General features: G+C 41.1%; 2 protein-coding genes across 2 annotated transcripts; both read right to left on the bottom strand.

Moving 5' to 3' along the window:
* Positions 1–7,173: 7,173 nt before the first annotated feature.
* Positions 7,174–8,530, bottom strand: LOC120730631 (olfactory receptor 11A1-like). Its single transcript, XM_040027102.1, has one exon. The coding sequence runs from the start codon at positions 8,098–8,100 to the stop codon at positions 7,174–7,176; it is 927 nt and encodes a 308-aa protein (XP_039883036.1). The 5' UTR covers positions 8,101–8,530.
* A 9,107-nt stretch (positions 8,531–17,637) lies between these two features.
* Positions 17,638–20,918, bottom strand: LOC120730533 (olfactory receptor 10K1-like). Its single transcript, XM_040027002.1, has 2 exons — positions 20,170–20,918; positions 17,638–17,809 (listed from the first exon to the last, which is right to left on the bottom strand). The coding sequence occupies exons 1-2, from the start codon at positions 20,916–20,918 to the stop codon at positions 17,638–17,640; spliced, it is 921 nt and encodes a 306-aa protein (XP_039882936.1).
* Positions 20,919–24,710: the final 3,792 nt, after the last annotated feature.

Genomic DNA, 24,710 nt, shown 5'->3' with positions numbered 1-24,710 from the left:
CAAACTCCAAAACAAATTTCTAGCGTTAACTGAACTTCCAAAACAGCTACCTAGATCACTTAAATTACACAATTGAAAGCATATGTGTATTGTTTGTGTATTTATACACAAGCACTCATATATATTCAAATAATTAAAAAAAATGTTCATTTACCTGTTACTACCACACACCAAATCCGGTTGTTGGTACTTCCTGGCTTGTGTAGCCACTAGGTAACAAAAGCTCAAAACTGCACCATGCATCCTGGAGCACTTCTGTTGTGTTTTGTAGGTGTTTTGGAGTTTGTACATGTTTTGTCTCTAGGGGCCACCGTAAATATACTTCACTCGACATAAAATGTAATAAATAAATCATATAATAGAAAAACAACTATTTACATTTCAACTTTTAACTATTTAAATTTTCAGCTTTTTCCTTTTAAACAAATTTAAAGTGAAACAACACAAAACACTGCAAACCACAACACAATTAAATATAAATTAAAATATGAAAACAAAAAGAAGATGCATATTCTCTGTCATATGGACCTGCATGAATAAACTTTCTGAATCCTTTATCATCTGCAACTGAAAACAGTTGTGGATGATTACTATACCTTTCTAATGTGACGTTGTTGTCCCTCGCTCTCTTTCTCTCTCTCTCCCTCCCGCTCTGTTCCTGTGCTACTGCGAGTGTAACTACCGCCCCTCCCCTCTTTTCCAGGCGCAAAGCACAAGGCTCGCATGCGGAGTGAAGCGGAAAAAACAAGTGCAAGAGAGAGGGTGAGAGAAAGAAGAAAAAAACCACGGCTCCCAATAAGGAGCCGGCTCGCGTCGTTCACATCAAAGATCCGGCTCTAAGAGCCGTTTCATTCGTGACCAACACATCACTAATGAGACCGACATGGTTCATGTGGTCAGAGAGATTCTTAGGGAAATTAAGAATATCATCCAGAGAGAGGAAGACAAAGTGGATAATGAAATCTCTCAGAATTTCATTTTCCAGTCCTTGGAATATGGCAGGAGCATTGGTGAATCAGTGAATTTGTGAACGACAAGGCGAGATACTCGTCTGATACCTCAGATACACAAAGTGGTCTCCTTTGCATATCCTGACTAGGTGGTGGTTACACAGGTCCAGGTTAGGGAAAACAGTGGCCCCCTGCAATAACTCAAAGCGGAGGACAACAGCGTTAGTGGGTACTTGTTCTTCACCCTTCACCCGAGTGAATGTGGATGGCTGAATGATCTCTGCAGCTAGTGAGTCAGTGATGTAGCACTCCTTTGCCTTCCTATCAGGTTTTACAAGACTATATAGCCGACTGGTGGGCAATGGAGTGCCAGGGAAGAAATCTATAGGCACAGGTATCTTCAGGCAAAACATAAAGGTCAGGCTTATCTGTAAACTCCGAAGGCTCAATAGCAAAAACACTTTACAATAAAGAAGTCAGGTCTTATAGAGTTATTGTCCAGGTGCATTTGATACACACTGGCATATGAGAGGTCATTGTATGTATACTTTTCAGCAAAAGGGTTTTTGATACAATACTGCTGGCACAGTGATCTGGGTTTTCCCCCCCTCCACATACATTTTACCAAGACCGTTGAATAGAACTTCCTTCATATAGAAAAAAGATTCTATATGATCATAAGAAATGCCGCATTTCTGCTGTAGTCAATCTCAAAATCTTCTGGATTGTGCAAAAATCCTGATCCACCCCTGAAAGTAAAATACAGCAAAAAATAAGAAAAATCTAAGATTCAGTGGCACTAAGTCCTGTCATTCTTAAAACTATTTTCACCTGTTTAGCAGGATGGATGTTTGCCCAGTGCTGCAGCAGTCATGTCAATGGGGGATCCAGTGGTTTCTCTGTGAATTTCACATTCCCGTGACGCAAATGTATTTGTCACTTTTTTATGGAATCATACTCAAAGTAATGTCAGTAATTCCAAGTTTTAAATACTGCATGGTCATACTCTCTCCCCGACTCCATATTATCCATTGTTGATCTACACATGTCTGTTGCTGCCACAGACATCGCAGGCTCATACGTTATTGTCATGAGACACTCTCACAAACAAAATCCCTGTTTAGTAACGCAGTAACGCAAGTAACAGTAATCTAATTCCTTTTATTGCAAAAGTAATCCCTTACTTAACTTGTTACTTGAAAAAATTTATCAGATCACAGTAACGAGTTACCTTTAACATGTTACTGCCAATCTCTAGTTATCACTATATTCATGTCTTTTTTCAGTTTTCATTTTTAGGTTTAAGTTTTTGTTGTGTGCATGTATCCAAGCGTATGCAACATTGGTATCACACATGAGGCTGGGGGCCCAGAATCGGTCTGGCAAAGACGCCATTCCGGCCTACTGGATGATTTTAGAAAATGTGAAAGGGGGCAAGGCATTCATATTACCCCAAAGTATTGAAGTAACAAATAAATGATTTTTCAATTTTTGGCATTTTACTGGCTTAATTAGTGCAGTGAAGAGAGACAGGAAAGCAGGGGAAGAGAGAGAGAGCCTATGGTTGCCTGTTCATCCCAGTGATCTAAACCGGCGCCCATAAATAAACAATTTAATGAGAAAAAAAACGTCATGTTCTTTCACCTACTATTTAATCTACTCTAAAAAATGCCATTCCTTTTTGTTTTAGTTTTGTTTTGTTGTTGGTTTTTGGAAATAGCCTGGATAGAAACAGTAACTTCCACATCTACAGCCAGTTTAAGATTTTAAGAAAAATCTGGGACTCTCCACTGAACTGAAGAAGTAAAATGTCTTCAAGGAACTTAAAGAAGTCCAGTTTTCCAAGCTCCTTAGATTGGTTTTGCAGATGATCACAAAATAGCATTTTACAGTCAGGAAATCCCCCAAATCTTAATCCAGTTGAGATAGTCAATCCTTATAATGCAAGTGAACAAACAAAGAGCTACAAACTGTGATCACCTTGGAGCTCTGATAAGGCAGGAATGGATGGCCATCAATCATCATTTGGCCACAGAGAATTTCAGAAGTTATGAAGAAGAATCATCACTGTACACACTGCATAAATTTGATTTCTTTCCCAATTAAACTCTTTAATCTCATGAAATGCTTGTGATTGTTCTTCATTATGCTGAAGCAGAAATCAAGTGAACATCATGCTGTATAAGAAAAATTCAAAAGGAACAAGTTAAACTAGAAAGCGAAAATTTCAGAAGAAATTTTAAGTGTGCCTATGCCGCTGCTAATCAGTGTAGTTTGCCATTCATACGGTTACAGGGAGCAAAACTCAGCAGAGCAGCCATTCTCCACCATGAACTATGGCAAAAACAAACACTCGCGCCTCACAGATGACAGCTTACAGTTTTGTGTAAAGATGAGGTGACTTCGTACAGCCCCGTTTTGCAGTCGCTGTGCACAGAGGTTCATGAGCAGAAGTCCCATTGTACCACGGCAGACCCGACAATGTTTGCATGAACACGCTTTGAAGCATTGCGTTATGGACCACTTTTCACACATGGTTGGTGTACCCACACAGCCGGCTGTAGCTTTTCATCTCACAGCCCGACACACACCCAAAAAACAGCCGAGAGAGCACAGACTTTACGCCCAAGAGGCGTGATTGCAGATGCCGCTCAGGTGGGTCCACCTCCCCTGCAGCAGCACTGCAGACCACGCCCCGCCACACACATCAAACACGTAAAATAAATATTTATGCACTTTTGCATTCACTTTTTGTTTTTTGTTATTTTTACACAGTGTTCTGAATGAATAACAATGGTCTACAGCCAATCTTGTGTATTGTTATACAAACTTTGGTTGTAAGATTCAGATAACTATTTAATAAAAGCTAAATATTTTATATGAGAATAAGAAAGAAAAGTATATCTTTGTGTCCCCCTCTCCCTGTTAATGCCCTACCTGGCCCCCTGGCAAAAGCTTTGCTAGATCCGCCCCTGCACAGTTACCAGCTGTCAGCGACACAAAAAAGGAGTTTGGTGTTATTTGTCTCTTAGAAACAGTTGATAACTTCCCTTCAACTCATTCATGTCACCTAAAAGGTAAACCTGTTTCTCCATCATCAGTTCAGCTCTGATGATTCAGTAAGGACATCTCCTGGTTTGGACCAGCCCTTTTTTCAGTTGTGGCTCCAGCAAACATCAGCTGACACTAGAAATTAAAATCAAATGAATTCTAACAACAGCTGATCAAGCTTAAACGTGCTGCTGTTGTTTAGTGTTATAAACAAACAAGAGAGAAAAGCCGATCATTGATCAGTTTCATGATTGAAGTTTCAACAGGCGAGAGAATGACAGGGGAGGCTGTCATAAAGTTCAACATCAGTAACTTAGCACGCACAGCTGTATAGAAATTCCGTCGTGCTACCTAGCACGCAGTACGAGTTATTGTAACTGTCAGCACAACGAAAATAAACTACACCTAAACTCGGTTTATATCTGACCCAAATAGAGTGCAGTTCATAACTTCTTACCTGAAATTCAGTTCACCTCACGCTCCTGCCTCCGGTTTCCCTTATCCACGATTGAGCTCCGCGTTAGCCACCACCGGTCGATCGGCGGCCGCCTCGCCGCCTCGTATGTCTCTTTCCCCGCATGTCTTTTCTGTCAGGGCTGGCTGCCCTTTGTTGGAGCTCAGCATTAGCCACCACCAAACAACTCAGTTATTTTTCCCACATCGACCAGCATCTGGACAACCACCTTTCACTGTTTATACCGTTACTAAAATGAATAAATGAATTATCGGCCCATATAAACGAAAAATAAGTCCAGCTGAGAAATAGTCTCTTGGCGAGCGATCGGGTGGTGAAACGAGTGTCAGCCGCCTCACTGTAAGCCAAGCCCGGGTGCTTTTTAGCGAAGAGACGCTAGCCGCGCTAGCTAGCTAGCCGCGCTAGCAGCAATATCGTAAGAGCACTGTTGCTAATATGGGATGTTTTGACAAAACGAGCAGATATTTGACGTTTACACACCTACATTCTCGCCTGAAAATATCTTAAAAGTTTATTTTGTGACCTAGAAACAGTAATCCAAGCAATATATTAAACGAAGTGGTGGCCGCCATTGTTTGAGTCAGTAAAGGTGTGCTATGAATTGTGGGATATGGAGTGTTCCACCAAGCATACACCCTTGCGGTTACCGTAACTATTCAATGGTTCACGCAACCTTAAAAATTCCAATGGTTCCTGAAAGCAGCGACGCTGTGCGCGCTGTTGATATTGTCATCATTACGGTAATGCAAATACGAGTCGACAGGCCGTACCACTCCCGACATACCACTAGAGAGAGCCAACACACCACAAATGAAGTTTGAAATTTGTTTCAGTGGGACCAAAAGATGGAGCCAACACACCACAAATGAAGTCTGTTTCTATGGGGCCAAAAGTTGAATCTTTCTCATGGGCCTAGAAATGGGCCAAAATTTGCACTAAAATCTAAATATTTAAAAAACTATAAAAGTCATAAACACCAAAAGTCATAGCATACTAGTCCAGACCCAGCCGCACAAAATGATATAACATATGTAACCCTTGTGTCAAAACTGTGCGGCACATAAGCGCGGGAAAATTTTCACTAAAATATTAATATTTAAAAAACAATAAAAGTCATAAACACCAAAAGTCATAGCACACCATTCCAGATCCAGCCGCACAAAATGATATAACATATGTGAACCTTGTCTCAAAACTTTGGGGCGAGTTACGAATAATAAATCCGAGAAATAGTAATAAGTGTGCCTCTTGGCATAGGCATACTTAATAAGTCAATCATAAGACATCACCAGAATAACAGCAGCAGAAACTTATTTTAATAGTTTTGCTGCCCCCTAGAGGTAAAGTAGGAACCAATTTTCTTTTGTGCACTGTCCACTTTCTGCTGTGACATAACAAATTTCCCACGTGTGGGACTAATAAAGGTTATCTTAGGTTTGGAGGTCTGGAGTGATTGACCCAAAATTGGTGCAAATTTCACTAGTCTGTATACCTAGGTGCTTGATGTTAGGCACCTGTGGCCATGTAAATGAATGGAACACCTGTATTCAATGATTTTTATGGGTTAATATGTTAAAAGTATTCACTTAATGTGTGACTGAGGATGGACCTTACCGAGACAATTTCAAGAAATAAATGACAAACCTTTGTTAAGGTGCAGCAAATGGCAGCACAAACATGAGTACAAAGAAAAGTACTGGAAACACACAGGGAAGATAAGACTGTTTCAGTGAAGGCAAGAAGGCAAGCGCTATTATAATTTGCTGCATATGGAGTGGATGTTAGCGAGGAGGATAGTAGGAAGAGGGAGCCAATGCTGGCCCAGTCTTTTCAGGCTGTGATGAATACTGCCATGACTGCCCTATTTCCATGGCTTGGAATCCTGATTTAGGTGTGATATATGAAAGCACATGACATACCAGAGGATATATGGAATGTTAATTTCACTGGTGATATTTCTCTGGTTACCTATCAATGATAAATCATGCATTTAAGCAAGGCAAAGTTTTACTAATATTACATGAGTTGTAATAAGTTGTAACACCTGTAAACTGTAACTTTATGGCAGTCCAAAATACCACTAAGTTGGACACCAAATCTACTCATAGCAATATTTAAAAATGAAGGCTACAAAGACAGTTCTCTGTCTCATACACACAGTTTTGCGCACAAATGACACGTAACTCTATAAAGTAATGTTATATATATTTGATTTCTGACTGAATAAAATATGTCTTGTAATAATTTCCTATGTTCAGCATTAGCACATTACATTTGTAGCAGATACTATTTAGTAAAGATGTGTCTCTAATCATGTTTTTAATTCCTCTTCCGGCCCTGCACCAGCTGCTGCAGCAGTAGAACTTGTTCACATTATGTTTAATCAGAATCAGAATACATTAATAAGGAAATAATGTAAAACTAGGCTTGTAAGAATAGGCAGTATTCCTTAAGAAAAATGAAAAAAATAAAAACAAAATAAGCGTCAGCAACAACTAAATCCAAAACAACAACAATAACAAGATAGTTTTAGCTGTGATTAGGATGGTCTGTGAGTGCTTGAGTAGTCGAGTATGAATGGCTATATTTACCTGGAATAGGCATTTAGGGTCACTGCTGCTACTTGCATGCAAGTACAATTGATTTCAACTGTATCAGTTTGTAAGTTAAAAAATGAGTATTGACAGTCTTGATACATTAGTTCTTTTTGACAGCGCAGAACAACCTTTTGAGGTGTTTAGAAATCTCCTTCATTTTTAGTCCATATATAATTGGATTGAAAAGGGGAGGATACATTACGATTTGCAAAGTCAATATGGAGTGTACAATCTTTGGAAAATTAGACTCCAGACCAGAAACAATGACATCAAATGCACACAAACACAAATAGCTGATCAAAACTATCAAGTGGGGCAAACAGGTCTGTGCAGCTTTTCTCCTGACTTCTTTACAGCTTTGATAGGATGTCACAAGGATCCTGGTGTAAGTGAAGAATATGAAAACCGCAGGGAGAATTGCAACATTAGATAGTACAACCATATCATATACAGTTTGTGCTTTTGATTGCACACATAGAAGCTTGTAAATTGTATTGTTGCAAAAAATTCCAGTGAAAGTAAAGTTACAGATTTTTTTATTGGCCATTAATACAGCTACCACTGCAACCTGAGAAGAGGGCACAATCCAAGCTAAGGTTAAAAAAATGCTGATAGTATTTTTTGTCATGATCATTGGATATTGCAGAGGTTTGCATATAGACACATATCTGTCATAGGCCATGGCAAACAAGAGTAAAAATTCTGAACCACCCAAAGAGTAAAACATAAAAAACTGAAAGAGACAGGCGGAATAAGATATGATCTGTCTTTTAGATAAAAAGTCAGTCAAAAGCTTTGGATAAATAACAGTGCTTAACATAACAGAGTTCAATAGCAAAGCTGCAATAAAAATGTACATAGGCTCATGGAGACTTTTCTCAACCACAATGAGGAATACAATGGCGAAATTACAGCAGAGTATCAGAATGTATAAAGTAAACATGATCATAAAATAAAGATATCTGTATTTGTTCACTTGGAAAAACCCATCAAGAGTTATGTATGACACATTTAATGCCAGCTCCATTAAAATGATGAACCAAAATTTTAATAAATAAAAAGAGATATGACAGCAAGTGAGAGAAAACAGAAAGTGAACACCTACCTTATCCTGATCGGCATATGAGTGGACTTAAGAAAGTCAATGTTTTGACTTCTACTTGGACTCTGTTAATAAACCTGCTTCACCCTCTATGGACTTCATCCCTAACTCTCCAGTACAGTCCTGTGTCGAACTGTTTTCTCAGTACTACCCCCACTGTTTTTGGACTATTAAAACATTTAAGGAATTTCTTGTTTCCTGATTACAAACAGTTTATTGTGACTATTTGTAAAATTGTATTTATTTTGTAAGAATTTTTCGATTCATCTAAAAAAATACTTTTTGTCCTTTGTAGTATTATAGTAAAAATGCATACATGTCCTCACTGTAAAAAAAATCTTATCACAAGACTGCAAGTAGTGTGAAAAACTAAGTACACACTGGTTGCTTCTATAGAAATTAAGTAACAAGGTGCTAATATTTAAATGCACCTCATTAATTGATCATGAGCAAATGTGAACATATAGGTTCTATGTAAAAATTATTATATATATGAAAAAGGTTATTAGAAAAAAAAATACCTAAGCAAATATAAGCAAAAACCTGCTGAATGTAATGAAAGTACAATTACAAAAAGACTGAAAGACTGAGGTATGGCTTATTTAGAAAAGCTCCCAGGAGAAAGGTTTGTGAGGTTGCATCTAAACAAATCACAAGAATTCTGAAACAATGTCCTTTGTAGAGATGAGACCAAAAGGGGGATGCTTACCCAAAATATCTATCCATCCATTTTCTTCCACTTATCTGGGGTGGCGACTCCATCCCTTCTCAGCTGTGGACAATGGGCTTAAACTTGGAGGTGCTGATTCCCTTTCCTGACGCTTCACACTTGGCTGCTAAGTACTCCAGTGTGAGCTGGAGGCCACCACCTGATGAAGCCAACAGAACCTCATCATCTGCAAAGTGCAGAGACAAGATTCTGAGACCACCCAAGTGGAAGCCTTCCGCCGCTTGGTTAGAAATTCTGTCCATAAAAATTATGAACAGAATTGTGACAAAAAACAACCCTGGTGGAGTTTAACATCCACCAGCGACAACTTCGACTTGCAATGGCTGTATAAAGACCGAATGGCTCTTAGCAACGGGCCAAACAGCCCATACTCCTGAAGTTCCTCCCACAAAATACTCTGAAGAACATGGCCGAATGCCTCATTCAAGTCCAGAAAACTCATGTAGACTGGTTGGGCAAACTTTCACACATCCTCAAATGTCCTCAAGAGGATAAAGAGCTGGTCCAGTGTTCCACAACCATGATGAAAACAGCATTGTTCCTCGTGTATCCGAGGTTCAACTAACACACTCTCCTGTGCAGCACCCTGGCATAGACATTTCAGAGAGGCTGAGAAGTGTGATCCCCCTGTAGTTTGAGTACACCCTCTGGTCCCCCTTCTTAAAGATCCACTATCCCAGCCTGCCATTCCAGACGTACCACCCCAGATCTCCATGCAGCACTTTAGAAGAGTACCAACCAGGACAGTCCTCCAACATCCAGAGCCTTCAGGAACTCAGGGTGAACCTCATTCACCCCAGGGGCTCTGCTACTAAGGAGTGGTTTTACTTCCTCAGTGACCTCACCTCCAGTGATGGATGAGTCGTCAACTTTGACAAAGTCAAACCCTTCTCCAGTAAACTGGTTCTGAATCCCAAGCAGTACGTTGAGGTGAGGCTGACTATAACTAGATGTTACTTCTCAACCTTATGCACCAGCTCAGGGTCCTTCCCCACCAGCGAGGTGACATTTCATGTCCCAGTCTTCAGCCTTGGTAGCTGGGTATCAGTCTGCCAGGGTCTCCACCCTTGGTTGCTGTGTAGGACCTACCTACACCACAGGGTGTAGGACCTACAGAAGGGTAGGCCCATGCCCCTTCTTTGGGCACCCTCCCTCCCCAGGACTGGCTCCTGGACGAGGCAAACAAATGCCTGCAAACTTCAATGAACTGAAGCAACACTGTTAAGAACAGTGAGTAGGGATGGGTATCGAAACCCGGTTCTTGTTGAGAACCGGTTCCCACTGCTTCAATTCCTTGGAATTGTTTGCCATTTTCGCAAACGATTCCCTTATCAATTCCAGTCGCCCCGAATGACGTCACCACGTTGCGGAGCGTCGTTTACCTGGCAGGAAACACGGCGCCTAAGCGGCTCAAACGCTCAAAAGTTTGGTTATACTTTACGAGAACGGATGACAACAGGGCAACTTGCAATACTTGCAAAGTAGATATTTCATTTAAGGGAGGAAACACTACGAATATGCAAAAGCATTTGGTCACAAAACACGTGATAACCTCAAATGAATGTCGTGTTTTTAATTCCGCTCCGGACTCGTGAATCTCAGCCCAGCAGCAGCGGTAACGTTTGCACGTCCTCTCCCGTTAATGCGGCAGGTAAATAATCAACTAACAGTGCATATTATGTTAGCGCGAAGAATATTTATTTTATTATTTTACATTTACAATTTTTTTTTCCTGGGGACCCTGTGACACCCCGTTGAAGAGCCATAGGCTGTGGATCTCTTAAGATCTCACTGCTGGGTTTGTAAAGTTCCTAAATTTCTATCTTGTTCAAAGAGAAGATATAAAACAAAGTTCTAAGCTAATCGACCTTAGTGTTCTCCTTTTTTAAAAAGAATCGATAAGAGAATCGATAAAGAATCGAATCGTTAAACAGAATCGAAAATGGAATCGGAATCGTGAAAATCTTATCAATACCCATCCCTAGCAGTGAGCCAAAATTCCTCCACAATGATGTGAAAGATTTAAAGAATGACGATAGTCATACAGAAACTGATTAATCCCTATCCTCTCTGTTTAATTAATTAATAGCATTGTGCTAGGCATACAAAATCTGCTGTATCATTCATTTTATTAAATATTCAGTTAGAGCTGACATGTTTCTTTACACTGCCACTGACATCCTTCTTGGTTAAGTCTGTTTTTTGAAGTATGTGACAGTTATCTCAAAAAGTTGACTCTGTTCATCTGGACAGAACGTCTCAGTGGGAGCAACATTTTGTCACTCATCCAAGTGACTTCGTGGATGAAATGTTTGTCCCACTGAAAACGTTACGTCCAGATGAACAGAATCAACTTTTTGGGATTTCCTTACCTGGATGATTGAGCATGCATCAATATATGTAACAGTTTGTGTTGTGGTTTTTTTTGTATTGTTTGAGCCAGTGTGCCAATTGAAGGACCCTTTGGTTTCATATGTCCCAAAATGATGATTGATTGATTTATTTGTTTTATTGTTTCATGATCTAAAACACCATTACTGTGAAAACCAATTTTTATTTTTAGAAATATATAACATTTAGACCAATAATATATGTGAAACAGTACTTTGTGAATTTAAACATTGACATTTTAAAAATGTTCATTATCTACAATCTTTTTCTCCATACATATTAGTTACTTACATCAGGAACACTGAGCACAAAAAAACAAGGGAATAAACACCAGACAAGACAAACCCTGGGAGAGGAAATTAACATTTGTTATTGTATTGTTTCCCTAAAGAGTTGTCTTATGGTTCTTGAGAGTTGCCTGGATGTGCATGTGTGAGTGAGGGGTGGAGAAAACATAAGAGAAACATTAATATGAAATTACTATTAAATTTAGACTTATTTTTGTACAGTGTTATTAAAATATCCCCCTTTCATACATTTTTAATCACAGTGAAAGGAGAAAGCCATCAATATTTGTTACCAGATTGCATGACTTAAACAAAACCTCCAGGATAAACAGGTCTATACAGCTTTAAAAAAAATCAGAATAAAACAACATAAAAATCATACATAAAGAGTAGTATTCCACCAGTGACTGATGACTAATAATGATGTCAGGAATGTCACACTCAGAAATGCAAGTTTGTAAACTGCATCGGCACATAAATATTTCCCTTTTAAAGGAAATTCAAAAAGTTGTTTCTTTTTGTAGCACACAGATAAACTGCTACTACAACACAGTGAGCAGAAGCAAAGTCTTCTCACACCCCCGTTCTCTGCGACCTGCTGGAGCGGGGGGCCAGGAGGAGGAGTTGGCCGTCCGAATGGGGTCTGGAGTGTGGGGCCTCCCTGCTGCTGCGGAGTCGGGGCGGTCTGCTTCTCCCCACCGCAGGGAAAAGGGTAACACCACCTGGGTCTGGGTGCAGTTCCCCCCTCAAGGGACAAGGGTACCTAGACCCAGTTCTTAGAGTACGCTTGGGGAGTGTGATTGTGTGTACAGTGTCTCTCTATGTCTGTCTCCACTTTGCTTGAGTGTGGAGTAATTGCATATGAGAGCATGAGCGTGGGAATGGATGTTTGTATCTGTGTGTGCCTGTATGTCTGTGTCTATATGTCAGGTTGGGTATCAGACGCCACCTCTCTGGGGACATCTCAGGCCCTCCAAGGTATGGAGGCCTATCTCCCCCCACCACTTCCCCTGCCGGTGGCCCTCAGACATCGGTGCGTTGGTGGTTCTTTGTGTCCGGGGATGGGCGTCCAGGTACACACCGGCTCACTCCTTGGTGGCTGCTTATCGGGGCCTGGAGCCTGGGGCTCGCTCGGGCCACTTCGGGGGTGGGGTGCCTTCGGCCTCTCAGCCTGGGGCTCGGTCACTCAGGCACAGCTGGCTGCCGGAGGAGCTCACGGGCACGTCACTGCAACCCCCCCTGGCTTCTGCTCCGCAGCTGCTGAGTGACCCCTCATCCGGGACTCTCCTCAGCTCTTTCTGGGATAGTGGCGCGGCTGCCCCTCTGTTGGTCTTCCTTGGTCTCTTGTGTTCTGGGGGCCTCTGGATGTCTGGAGTTTTGATCTCCTCCATACCTGCTTCATGCCCTGGAGGACGGGGCTGTGGCTCCCCCACACCTTCTAGCAGATCATTACATGAAGGAACCTTTTAAAAACAAGCGCGCTCATGCTCACAGGTGTACACACTGGTGCTCACAGACACAAACTACACCCTTTTTGGCTCCTACCTCAAAGCACACTGTGCGCTGTCGATCTTACGTGCTGCACAATAATGTTTAATATTTAGTATTTACTGTTATATTCCCATAGATCATCGTGATATTGTTTATTGTATTGCTCTCGTTTTCTTCTGCTTGTTTTCTTTTTTCTTTCTCAACAGCTGATCCAGGTGATTGATATATGCATTTTTTTTTGTCTGCTTATTTAGTTGGTTTTTGTTTTTTTGCCCGTTATCCCCGTCCCTCTTCTCCGTTGTTTTTTCCCCTCTCTTCCTTTCTCCCTTTTCTTTTCCTCGTTCAAGTCTGTCCCGTATCTAGCAAGTGAAATAAAAAAATAAATAAAATAAACAATAAAAGGTGAATCAAATAGACCATTTCGGCAAGGCTGGGATGGTCAATTTGGTAAAGTAAATCCGTTGGGCATCTTTCTTTGCCTTTAGACAATAATTCTGATGGCAAAAGAACCAAACGGGACAGGAAAAAAAAAGAAAAAAAAGAAAAGAAGCAAAGCTAAACCAAGGGAATTGTGGAGGACTATAAATATCTTGGAGTATACACAGACAATACCCATATGGAGAAGAAATAGTAAAAACTTATATGATTTACTCATGAAAGTGGCCACTTTCTCATTACTTTCATATATAGTTTTAGTAAGTATCCAAAACATACACATTTCATTATATAATTTTTCAAGGGATCTTATATCTGTTTTCACTCTTGTATGCTTTTCATACAAGTTTCACACAAGACAGATACAAACTTTATAAGATTTATATCTTTTCCATATGGGAAAGGTCAGTGTCGTCTCTATTTTCTGAGGAGGCTGAGGTCCTTCAACATTAGTGATGTGTCGAACGAAACGGCTCTTAGAGCCGGATCTTTGAAGTGAACGACGCGAGCCGTGAGTTGTTTTTTTTCTTTCTCTCACCCTCTCTCTCGCCCTTTTTTTTTTCGCTTCACTCCGCACGTGAGCCTTGTGCTTGCGCTGAGCAGAGGGGCGAGGGGCGGTAGTTACACTCACAGTAGCACAGGAACAGAGGGAAAGAGAGAGAAAGAGAGCCAGGGACAACAACGTCACATTAGAAAGGTATAGTAATCATCCACAACTATTTTCAGTTGCAGATGATAAAGGATTCAGAAAGTTTATTCATGCAGGTCCATATGACAGAGAATATGCATCTTCTTTTTGTTTTCATATTTTAATTTATATTAAATTGTGTTGTGGTTTGCAGTGTTTTGTGTTGTTTCACTTTCAATTTGTTTAAAAGGAAAAAGCTGAAAATTTAAATAGTTAAAAGTTTAAAATGTAAATAGTTGGTTTTTGTATTATATGATTTATTTATTACATTTTATGTGGAGTGAATAAATAAAAGTATATTTACGGTGGCTCCTAGAGACAAAGCACGCACAAACTCCAAAACATGTACGAACTCCAAAACACCTACAAAACACAACAGAAGTGCTCCAGGATGCTAGGGGCAGTGTTGAGCTTTTGTTACCTAGTGGCTACACAAGCCAGGAAGTACCAATGATCGGATTTGGTGTGTGGTAGTAACAGGTAAATGAACATTTTTTTAAATTAGTTGAATATATATGAGTGCTTGTGTATAAATACACAAACAATACACATATGCTTTCAATTGTGTAATTTAAGTGATCTAGGTAGCTGTTTTGGAAGTTCAGTTAACGCTAGAAATGTGTTTTGGAGTTTGTACGTGCTTTGTCTCTAGGGGCCACCGTATATATTTATATATAAACATATATAAATAAAACCACCTTGTTTTTACATTAGTAATTCCTTTTGTGCATAATTTCATATTGTTGTTAATAATAAATTAATTAAAGCAACAAAACAACCTGAAGAGCCGGTTGTGAGCGAGCCGAAAGAGCCGGTTCTCTAAAAAGAGCCGGAAATCCCATCACTATTCAACATCTGTCGGACAATGCTCAGAATTTTTTACGAGTTGCTTGTGGCCAGTGCTATCCTCTATGCTGTTGTATGCTGGGGCAGCAGGTTGCCAACAGATTAAATAAACTGATCCACAAGGCCAGTAATGTTGTGGGGATGGAACTGGACTCCCTTAGGGTGGTGTCTGAAAGGTGGATGTTGTCCAAGATAAAGACAATGCTGGATAATATCTCCCACCCACTCCAGGACGTGCTGGCTACTCACAGGAGCACGTTCAGTGAGAGACTGAGATTACCAAAAAGCACAACTGAACGACACAGGAAATCATTCCCGCTTGTGGCCATCTCCCTGTACAACTCCTCCATCTAATACACTGTAAACACTTTATATTTATTGTTAATTTTTGATATTTATAATTGAATGATTTGTATATATTAGTGCTATTTCTTAAATTTGTATAATCTGTAACTTATTGTATTGTTTAAATAGTTTAGTCTGTTATTGTTACTGTAACCCACATAATTTCCTTAGGGATTAATAAAGTATTTCAGATTCTGATTCTGAAACCACAACATGTTGTGGATATAATGTACAGGTAAACAGAACCTTTTTAACATTATTGTATCCCCAGAAAATAGTCTGCTGTGTTTTGACGATTGTTTTTTTTCTACTTCTTCATTTCATTCAACTTCAGTTGTGTGCTTTTTGTAGCATTTTTTTTCCATTTGCAGGTGTTTTCTTAAGTTGTAGTCCATTTGACCTCTCTGGGCCACCATACATAAAGTGTTGTGACAAAGAGTATGGGCTGTGATGGACAGCTTTGTTATGCTTAAGTTCAATCGTGAAATTCCATCACAACGATATATTTTACTGTCAACTGTTAGTGGTATTACAACAAGTGACAGGCCACGTAAAATCACAGAGTGGGGTCAACGGATGCTGATGTGCATAGTGTGCAGAGGTTGCCAACTTTTTGCAGAGTTAATGGCTAAAGATCTCCAAACTTCTGGTCTTCAGATTAGCTCAGGAATATATTCCATTAAACCTCATTCACGATTTATGATCACTGTTACTATTAAGCATTTATTTTTCTTTTCATTGTTATGTCAATTTCTGATTAATCATTTGGTTATGTCCTCCAATGATGCACCAAGCATCTCTTCTCCACTTCTTTCATACCCAGTGTTTTCATATACCACTACTGCATCCCATTAACATTTGTCTTTGTGTGTTTTTTTTATATCTTTCTATGCTCTCGTATTTTTTATTTTCTCTTTCTCCTCACCCTCAACCAGCTGTAGCAGATGGCCGCCCCTCCCTGAGTGTTGGGCAGGGAGGTGATTTATTTTTGAACTTCTAACAAAGCTCATGCTATCTTATGTCCTTGAGACCTCCCCTCATCTCCAGAACCAAAAACTTTGTTTGGTTCTTTACCATCTGCAAGTTTCCAAGTATAGTCCTAAATGTTCCAGGCATAACTTGTCCTATATTTAGACTGCTTGCTTGGCATGTACTGTTTGAAAGTATATGGTATGGTCTTCTCTTGTACAGAGAAGGTTGTGTGCATGTATGTGGATACGTGCATGCATGCTTACCTGTGTGTGTGTGTGTCCATCTGACAAAAGGGCATGTACCTGAACTCAGTTATTTATACTAACTCGTCTATTCCACATACATTTCTAATGACAGGTCATTTCTGGCCAGGAAAACCAAGAGTGTGCAAATGTTGAATAAACCACAGAAAATTGTATGCAGACTAAGAGAGTTTATTTTGTGTGTTGAAATGCTCTTTGTGGTATCATAGGTCAGTCTGATCACTAACGTTTTCAGGGAGAAAACTTTTAAATCAGTCAAATTTGACTGGAACACAACATTGTCAGGGTTCCTGGGTCGGTGACCCAGTGTTTTCAGTTTTGTCACATTTAGGTTATGTTGCCACATCAATGTTCTCACTTCCTGCTTTTCCTGTGTCAGCTCGTCTCTTGTGTTATTAGCCAGATTATGTTCAGCTGTGTACTCACCGGTCTCTCATTATCATCCTCATCAGTCTGTGTATTTAAGTCCTCTGTTTCCACTCGTTCACTGTCGTGTCATTGATGTTATGTTGTCGTTCCCGTTAGTGCTCAGTTATTCAGCCAGCCACTCAGTCTTTCTGTCAGCTAGTCAGTTCTGCCGTTCCTGCTTTGTTCATTCACCTGCTCCAATAAATCCTCATCATTTCTGCACCGTGAGTCCTGCGTTTGGGTCATCTCTTCCACGCCTCCACACACAACCCCTGACAAACATGAGGTATAATCATTCTCATTCTATATCCACACTGTAACCACAACAATTCATGTCCATGAAAAATAAAAACATTATGTCACAAACTGCACTGAAACTGCCAAATGCTGCCAAACCTATCATCTTTATTCAAAATTACTGGATTATTTTTTACTACTGATGGTTCCTTTTACAGGATGTTCCGGTTGCCTTTTTTACTCTCTTGATCAATGACTGCAGAAAACATTATGCCTTATAATGCACCATAAACCTGCTTCTTTTACCAGTGTGTTGCACAATAAATAAATTACTAATAAATTAGTAAATAAATGTACAATGACACTACATTATTTCATGTGTCTAAGCAACCTTTTAAGGTGATTAGAAATTTCTTTCATTTTCAGTCCATATATGATTGGATTGCAGAGAGGATTATAAGTTATTATTTGGAGTGTCATTATGAAACGTGCAGTTTTGGGAAAATCAGATTCCAGTTTAACAATGACAACATCATAGGTAATCAGAGAATCAGAATCAGAATCAGAATCAGAATGGGGTTTATTGCCAGATGTTGAGGTTTACAACATTAGGAAATTGCTGCGGTGCTTCAGTGCAAACAATAAGAATTAAAGTGCTATGTAGAAAGAAAGATATGTGCATGAGATATACATGAGATGTATACATGAGAATAAGACTTATGAGTGCTACGTAGAAAGATATATACATGAGTGCAGGTGGTGATCGGTGCCAAACATGAAATGATGCAGTGACACAGCGTAGGGTCATGTGTTAGTGGCGGGGACAGTCATGTGGTTATTGTTCATGTGTCCAACAGCAGAGGGGAAGAAACTGTTCTTATGGCGAGAGGTTCTGGTGCGAATGGACCGGAGCCTCCTGCCTGAGGGGAGCAGGTCAAACAGACTGTGTCCAGGGTGAGAAGGGTCAGCTGAGATCCGAGCTGCACGCCGCAGTGTCCTGGAGGTGTACAGGTCCTGCAGAGATGGGAGTCTGCAGCCAATCACCTTCTCAGCAGAGCGCACAACACGCTGCAGTCTCTGTTTGTCCCTGATAGTGGCTCCAGCGTACCACACAGTGATGGAGGAGGTGAGGATGGACTCGATGATAGCAGTGTAGAATTGCATCATCGTCCGTGTTGGCAGGTTGAATTTCTTCAGCTGCCTCAGGAAGTACATCCTCTGCTGGGCTTTCTTGATGACGGAGGTGATGGTGGGCTCCCACTTCAGGTCCTGGGTGATGGTGGTACCCAGGAAGCGGAATGAGTCTACAGAGGTGATGGGGGTATCAGTCAGGATGATGGGGGGGAGTGGGGCTGTGTGCTTCCTGAAGTCCACAATAATCTCCACTGTCTTCTGGGCATTCAGCACCAGGTTGTTGTGGCTGCACCAGGACACCAGACGTTCAACCTCCCTCCTGTAGGCAGACTCATCCCCGTCCGAGATGAGCCCAATAACGGTGGTGTCATCTGCAAACTTGATTAGCTTGACAGACTGGTGGGTGGAGGTGCAGCAGTTGGTGTACAGGGAGAAGAGCAGAGGAGAAAGAACACAGCCCTGAGGGGAGCCGGTGCTGATGGTCCGGGAGTCCGAGACATTCTTTCCCAGCCTCACATGCTGCTTCCTGTCCGTCAGGAAGTCGGTGATCCACCGGCAGATGGGATCAGGCACATTCATCTGGGAAAGCTTGCCTCGGAGATGGTCTGGAAGGATGGTGTTGAAGGCAGAGCTGAAGTCCACAAACAGGATCCTGGCGTAGGTTCCTGGGGAGTCCAGATGCTGCAGGATGAAGTGTAGGGCCATGTTGATGGCGTCGTCTACAGACCTGTTGGCTCTATATGCAAACTGCAGGGGGTCCAGGAGGGGGGCCGTGAGGGTCTTGAGATGGGAGAGAACTAGGCGCTCAAATGACTTCATGACCACAGATGTCAGAGCCACGGGTCTGTAGTCATTTAGTCCAGTGATCCTAGGTTTCTTGGGGATAGGGATTATGGTAGAGGACTTGAAGCAGGCAGGCACATGACATGCCTGCAGTGAGGAGTTGAAAATGCCAGAAAACACTGGGGCCAGCTCGTTTGCACAGTGTCTGAGGGTGGCAGGAGACACACCGTCTGGGCCGGGAGCTTTCCGAGCATTCAGACTCCTAAACTGCTTCCTCACATCTGCTTCATGAATATGAAGAGTTGTGGTCGGAGGAGGTGGTGTGAAATCCTCTTTTGTGTGGGGTGAGGAGGCGGGTGTTGCAGGTGAACAGTTTGAAGGTGGTGATGGTTCTATGGAGGGGGGAGAGGTGGGGGAATGAGTGTCCAAAGTGCCTCTATTGTTGGGGCCGTTGGAGGTGTGAAGGCTGCCTGATGGCTCGTCAAAACGGCAGTAGAAGTCGTTTAGGGTGTTGGCTAAGAGCAAGTCGTCAGTGGAGTGGGGGGTTTTAGGCTTGTAGTTGGTGATATTCCTAAAACCTTTCCACACAGAGGCCGAGTCATTCTCTGAGATCTGCTGCTGCATCTTCTCAGAGTGCTGGTGTTTAGCAATGTCCACTTCTTTAGTGAACCTGTACTTGGCCTCTCTGTAGCAGTCCCTGTCTCCGCTTCTGAACGCCTTTCTCTTTTCCAGCCACAGCTTTTTGAGTTTAGGAGTAAACCAGGGTTTGTCATTGTTATAACTCACCCTGGTGCGTGATGGCACAATGCTGTCCTCACAGAAGTGGATATAGGAGGTGACAGTGTCCGTAAACTCGTCCAAGCTGTTAGAAGCAGCCTTCATTGTGTCCCAGTCTGTGGTCTCCAAACACGTGCGAAGCTCCTCCACAGCCTCGTTGCTCCACAGTTTTTTAGTCCTCACGACAGGTTTGGAGAGCTTCAGCCTCTCAAAACAGAATAGTTAATCAAAACTAGCAGATGAGGTAAACAGGTCTGAACAGCTTTTCTTCTGATATCTCCACAACTCTGAAAAGTAATTATGATTATCTTTGTGTATGTGAAAAGTATAAAAAGCATGGGGAAAAGTCCGAGATTCAACAGAACAATTACACCGTATATTGATAATTCATTTGAAGTCACACAGAAAAGCTTGTTAAGTGAATTATTACAAAAAATTCCTTTCAAAGTAAAGCTACACAGTTTGCTATTAATATTTAGTGCAACTGGCACTACAATATAACAAGCAGGTACCAACCATGCAAAACACAGCAGTAAACTGACAGTAGTTGTTCTCATGATGGCTGGATATTGCAGGGGTTTACAAATAGACACATATCTGTCATAGGCCATAGCTGACAATAGTAAGAACTCTGAAGAGCTTAAAAAGTAAAACATAAAAACCTGAAAAAGACAAGCTTGGTAAGATACGATCTGTTTCTCAGATAAGAAGTCAACCAAGAGCTTTGGGTGGATATTAGTGCTGAAAAGAATAGAGTTCAATAACAAAGCTGCAATAAAAATATACATTGGCTCATGAAGATTTTTGTGTATAACAATAAGACATATGATAGAAACATTAAAGCCTATTAACAGAATATAAGCTGTAAGCATGATCACAAAATAAAGATATCTGTATCTGTGAATTTCCACATGCCCACCAAGTGTTACATATGTCGTATTGAAATCAGCATTCATTAAAATGGTTAAAGAATAGCTATAACTACTCAGCTTCCTACACTGTGCACTGAAATGCAAACTGTGTAACTGTCCTTAGAATTCAGAAAGTAAATCATTCAGTGCTAGTGGCATGGTTTTATCCAACACAGGCACCCTCCATGGATCTCATTAACCTTGTCATAAAAGATTTCATCAACATTACGAAACTGGTGGCTAAAAGACTTTTACGATAATTGCTGACAGGTAGGAGCAATTATGAATGTTTTGGTGGGTCTAAAACAGCAATCGGGCTAAAATTGTAACAAATATTTGGTGTTGTCAAGTGAGGCAGGATGTTTGAAAAAAAAAAAAATTGAAGTGCCTCCTGGTTTATCTCTCATTACATGTGAAAGAGGGTAAAATGACTTAACATGCAGCCTTTTGTCTCACTCACCTTCCAGGGGCATTGTTATGACTATGATGTGTCATTGGCATCTGTGTGTTTGACGTGCATGATTTTATTAAAGAAGTTGTGACTGACAAACACAAAGACATGAAAAGGAAATGTCACAAAAATGTACTCCTGTGTAATTGAGTTAAAAAGAACATATTTCAATCATAAAGAATCATGACATTCATGTGACTGAGCTGATGATAAATCCTGTTGATGTATAATTGCATAAAGTGAATGCAACATAAAGGAAAATATATTGATATGTGATTTTATAGTTTGAATTATGTTCATGTTGATGTGTAAGGTCACAGAGAGACAGAGAGAGAGGATCGGGTGTGGTTGGACATCGGGTGATTGGATGCCAAACGGAGACTGGGGGTGGGGGTGGGGGGTAACATTTTTGTGTGGACAGATAAGTTGCTCATCCCTTTGTATCCTGCAAGATGAGCAGTACAGAAGATTGGCTTGAAGAGTTCACAGTAGGAAATTTCAGCAGAAACGGAGAGGTATCAACCTCTCTGCACATTTTTGCTGCGGTCAATTTTAAATTCGAGCTCTGCTTTGCCTTCTACATAATACTCATGGACCTTTTTGAAATGTGTCAATCAAGACTTCCTTTACAGGAGTAACAGTTCTGCCAGTCCACAGTCTACAACCTCAAAACAGATGCATTTAGAAGGTCTGAATGTCTCCAGGTGCCTATGGTGCTCAATTGCAGAGACTTTTTTAAAAAATTCATATTGTGCTTTAAGAACTGTTCTAATAGGCAAAAGCTTACAAAGCTCTGTACTTAAGAACTTTTGTTATCACACTAAAACAATGGAAAAAAATTGTGAAATAAATTTACAAGTATCTGCTAAATTAAACCCTTTTGCACATAGTTTTACTTCTACTTATATTTTTTAGTTATGTGATGATTGCAAAACCCTGGAGGAGAAGGAAAAAATGCCAACATAACTTGACGTTACTCCTAATCACAGTGTCACTGTCAGTGGCAATGTAAAAGTGCAGGGAAATAACACTCTTGGCCATGGGGGAAAATCGTGACATCCATGCAGATAGCCATGGGGATGCATGTTCCCTCCACAAGCTTAAGGGTCAGCTTCCAGTAATTCTGCATCAGGGAGGGTGAACCTGTCCCTTCCTTTTTTCCCACAGTGTCATGGTTTGTGGGGCAAGCTGTGTGGTGTTTGTGAATAAAGGACCCAAAATGCAGGCAAAGGCTGTGATGTGCATGAGCGTTTATTTACAGGAGTGACAAAGTGGCAAGAACAGGAAATGCGGGACGGGGAGCTACCAAAACCTAGACTGGGGAAAACCAATGAACTAACCTAAAACCATAAAAACACAGGATGATGAGGAGAGATGACACGGAGAATGTAGAGCAGAGAGATGCGGAGATACACCAAGTAACACAGACGGACGGACAACGAGCAAAGGCAAACACACACTATATATACACACGGAGGGAAACAAGGAATGGCAAACAGGAGAGAGGCACAGCTGATCCTAATTAACATGACGAGACAAGAGACATAGAACTTTGAAGTAAAACAGGAAATCCACAGACTGAACTTAGAGACACACTCAGGGACACGAAACAGAGCACAGAGAGAACACATGGACAGGGATAACTAGACACTAAACAGAGGAGGCACAGGAAGAAAATCTAAGACCTAGAAACCCTGAGAATGAAACCTAAACACTAATAGAGATAACAATGAAGAAATCAAACATCAAATCAGAACAAAACTCAAAACACTGAGTAACCGACCCAGCACCATGACACACAGGGTGATAGGTTCGTCTAGGCACAAACCTATTGCTGGAACAGCTGAGACAATCCACTACAATGGCAAAAACAACACACCAGACACCAGAGCTCTTTGTGTGATCTCGTACACAAGGGAGATGACCGAGACGAACGCTGTTCCTGCCGCTCAAACCCCAGTCACTCTCAGTCAGCTCCCCCCCAGCACTGCTCTTTATTGTGGTTACATGAATATGCATAGTTTCATTAACATAGGACATTTTACACAGGCATACATGTGAACAAGGAGTACCTGTCTGCTGGTGTGTGTGTGTGTGTCAAAATATGACCCTGCTGGTGCCAGGTGTCCAGCGGTCCATCTAAACAAAGGGCTCTTATACTCAAACAGATACAGAGTAAGTGTCCTCCCATACCATATATCAGAAAGAAGGTACGACCTCTCTCATGACCTTAGGATGTGTGTGTATGCCAGAACACTCTGGAATGCCCACAGAGTCTTTGCAGACTACTAAGGATCAGACATTCTATCATTATACAATCGATTATATACCTCTAAGCATATATGATTATATGTTTCTAAGCATAAATGACAATCCAAAATATAACCCTAATACAGGGCTTTCTTGAATCCCTCTTCGTCTGGTCGATCAATCAGGACCAGTTTGGATCATTGGGATACACAAACCCATCCACTGTAAAAAGGTTGTAATTGACTAATTTTCTGAATTGCTCAGCCGCAATTTGATTTATTAAACTAGAAACTAGTGTTCTTGAGCCTGGGCTGATATTTATTTTGAGTTCAAACAAAATGAACAAATGAATCTTCTAAATGTATCATCTATATTTAAAAGTATGGATTAATTTGTCTATGACAATAGCTATCATAAATTTATTTCTTTTACAGTGTGTTCCAGTTGGGAGCCTGCAGCCTCTTTGGTTTCAGAAGGCATTCAGAAGCTCATACAAGCCAATTTAATGCCTATTTGCTGAATCAGGAACTGGACTGCTAGGGTCTCCACCCCTGACCGCACTCAATTCACAAAGCACTAAAGTCCTATGCCTGTTCAAGCTAAAGGTGGGCCCACATGAGGCTGGCCCATATAGGGCTGAGCTTAGCTGTGACCCACAGATGAGTCCCCACCAAGCCGAGCTCTTTATCCTATAGGGCAGGGGTGTCAAACTCCAGGCCTCAAGGGCCAGTGTCCTGCGGGTTTTATATAACACCCTGGGTCAACACACCTGAATCAAAGTTCATTACCAGGATTCTGGAGAACTTCAAGACATGTTGAGGAGGTCATTTAGCCATTTAAATCAGCTGTATTGGATCAAGGACACATCTAAAATCTGCAGGACAACGGCCCTCAAGGCCTGGAGTTTGACACCTGTGCTATAAGGGGAGGTGTTTTGACAATGTTCTATCAGGAATACATGGCTGGGTTGAGAATTCTTGTGAGGTGTGGATGTCTCTGCTATGCCTGCTGTCCCCCTTGAACCATGTAACTGGACAGCAGTAATGGATTATGACAGGGAATTGTAATACCCCCAAAGAGACTAATGCAGGCTACTGCTAGCTTTAAGCTTTTGGGACTTCTTTGTTTACGTTTGG

Source organism: Simochromis diagramma, unplaced genomic scaffold (assembly GCF_900408965.1).
Source record: "Simochromis diagramma unplaced genomic scaffold, fSimDia1.1 OVJJ01000322.1, whole genome shotgun sequence".
Lineage (NCBI taxonomy): Eukaryota > Metazoa > Chordata > Actinopteri > Cichliformes > Cichlidae > Simochromis > Simochromis diagramma.
This window is presented reverse-complemented; position numbering and strand designations above follow the sequence as displayed.

What these genes read in the sequence shown, in the direction of transcription:
- LOC120730533 (XM_040027002.1), bottom strand. Translation starts at nt 20,918, where the DNA reads ATGAATGCTGATTTCAATACGACATATGTAACACTTGGTGGGCATGTG. An exon ending in ATTAACTATTCTGTTTTGAG is followed by an intron (nt 17,810 to 20,169) that starts AGGCTGAAGCTC and finishes TGATTCTCTGAT; the next exon opens with TACCTATGATGTTGTCATTG.
- LOC120730631 (XM_040027102.1), bottom strand. Translation starts at nt 8,100, where the DNA reads ATGGAGCTGGCATTAAATGTGTCATACATAACTCTTGATGGGTTTTTC.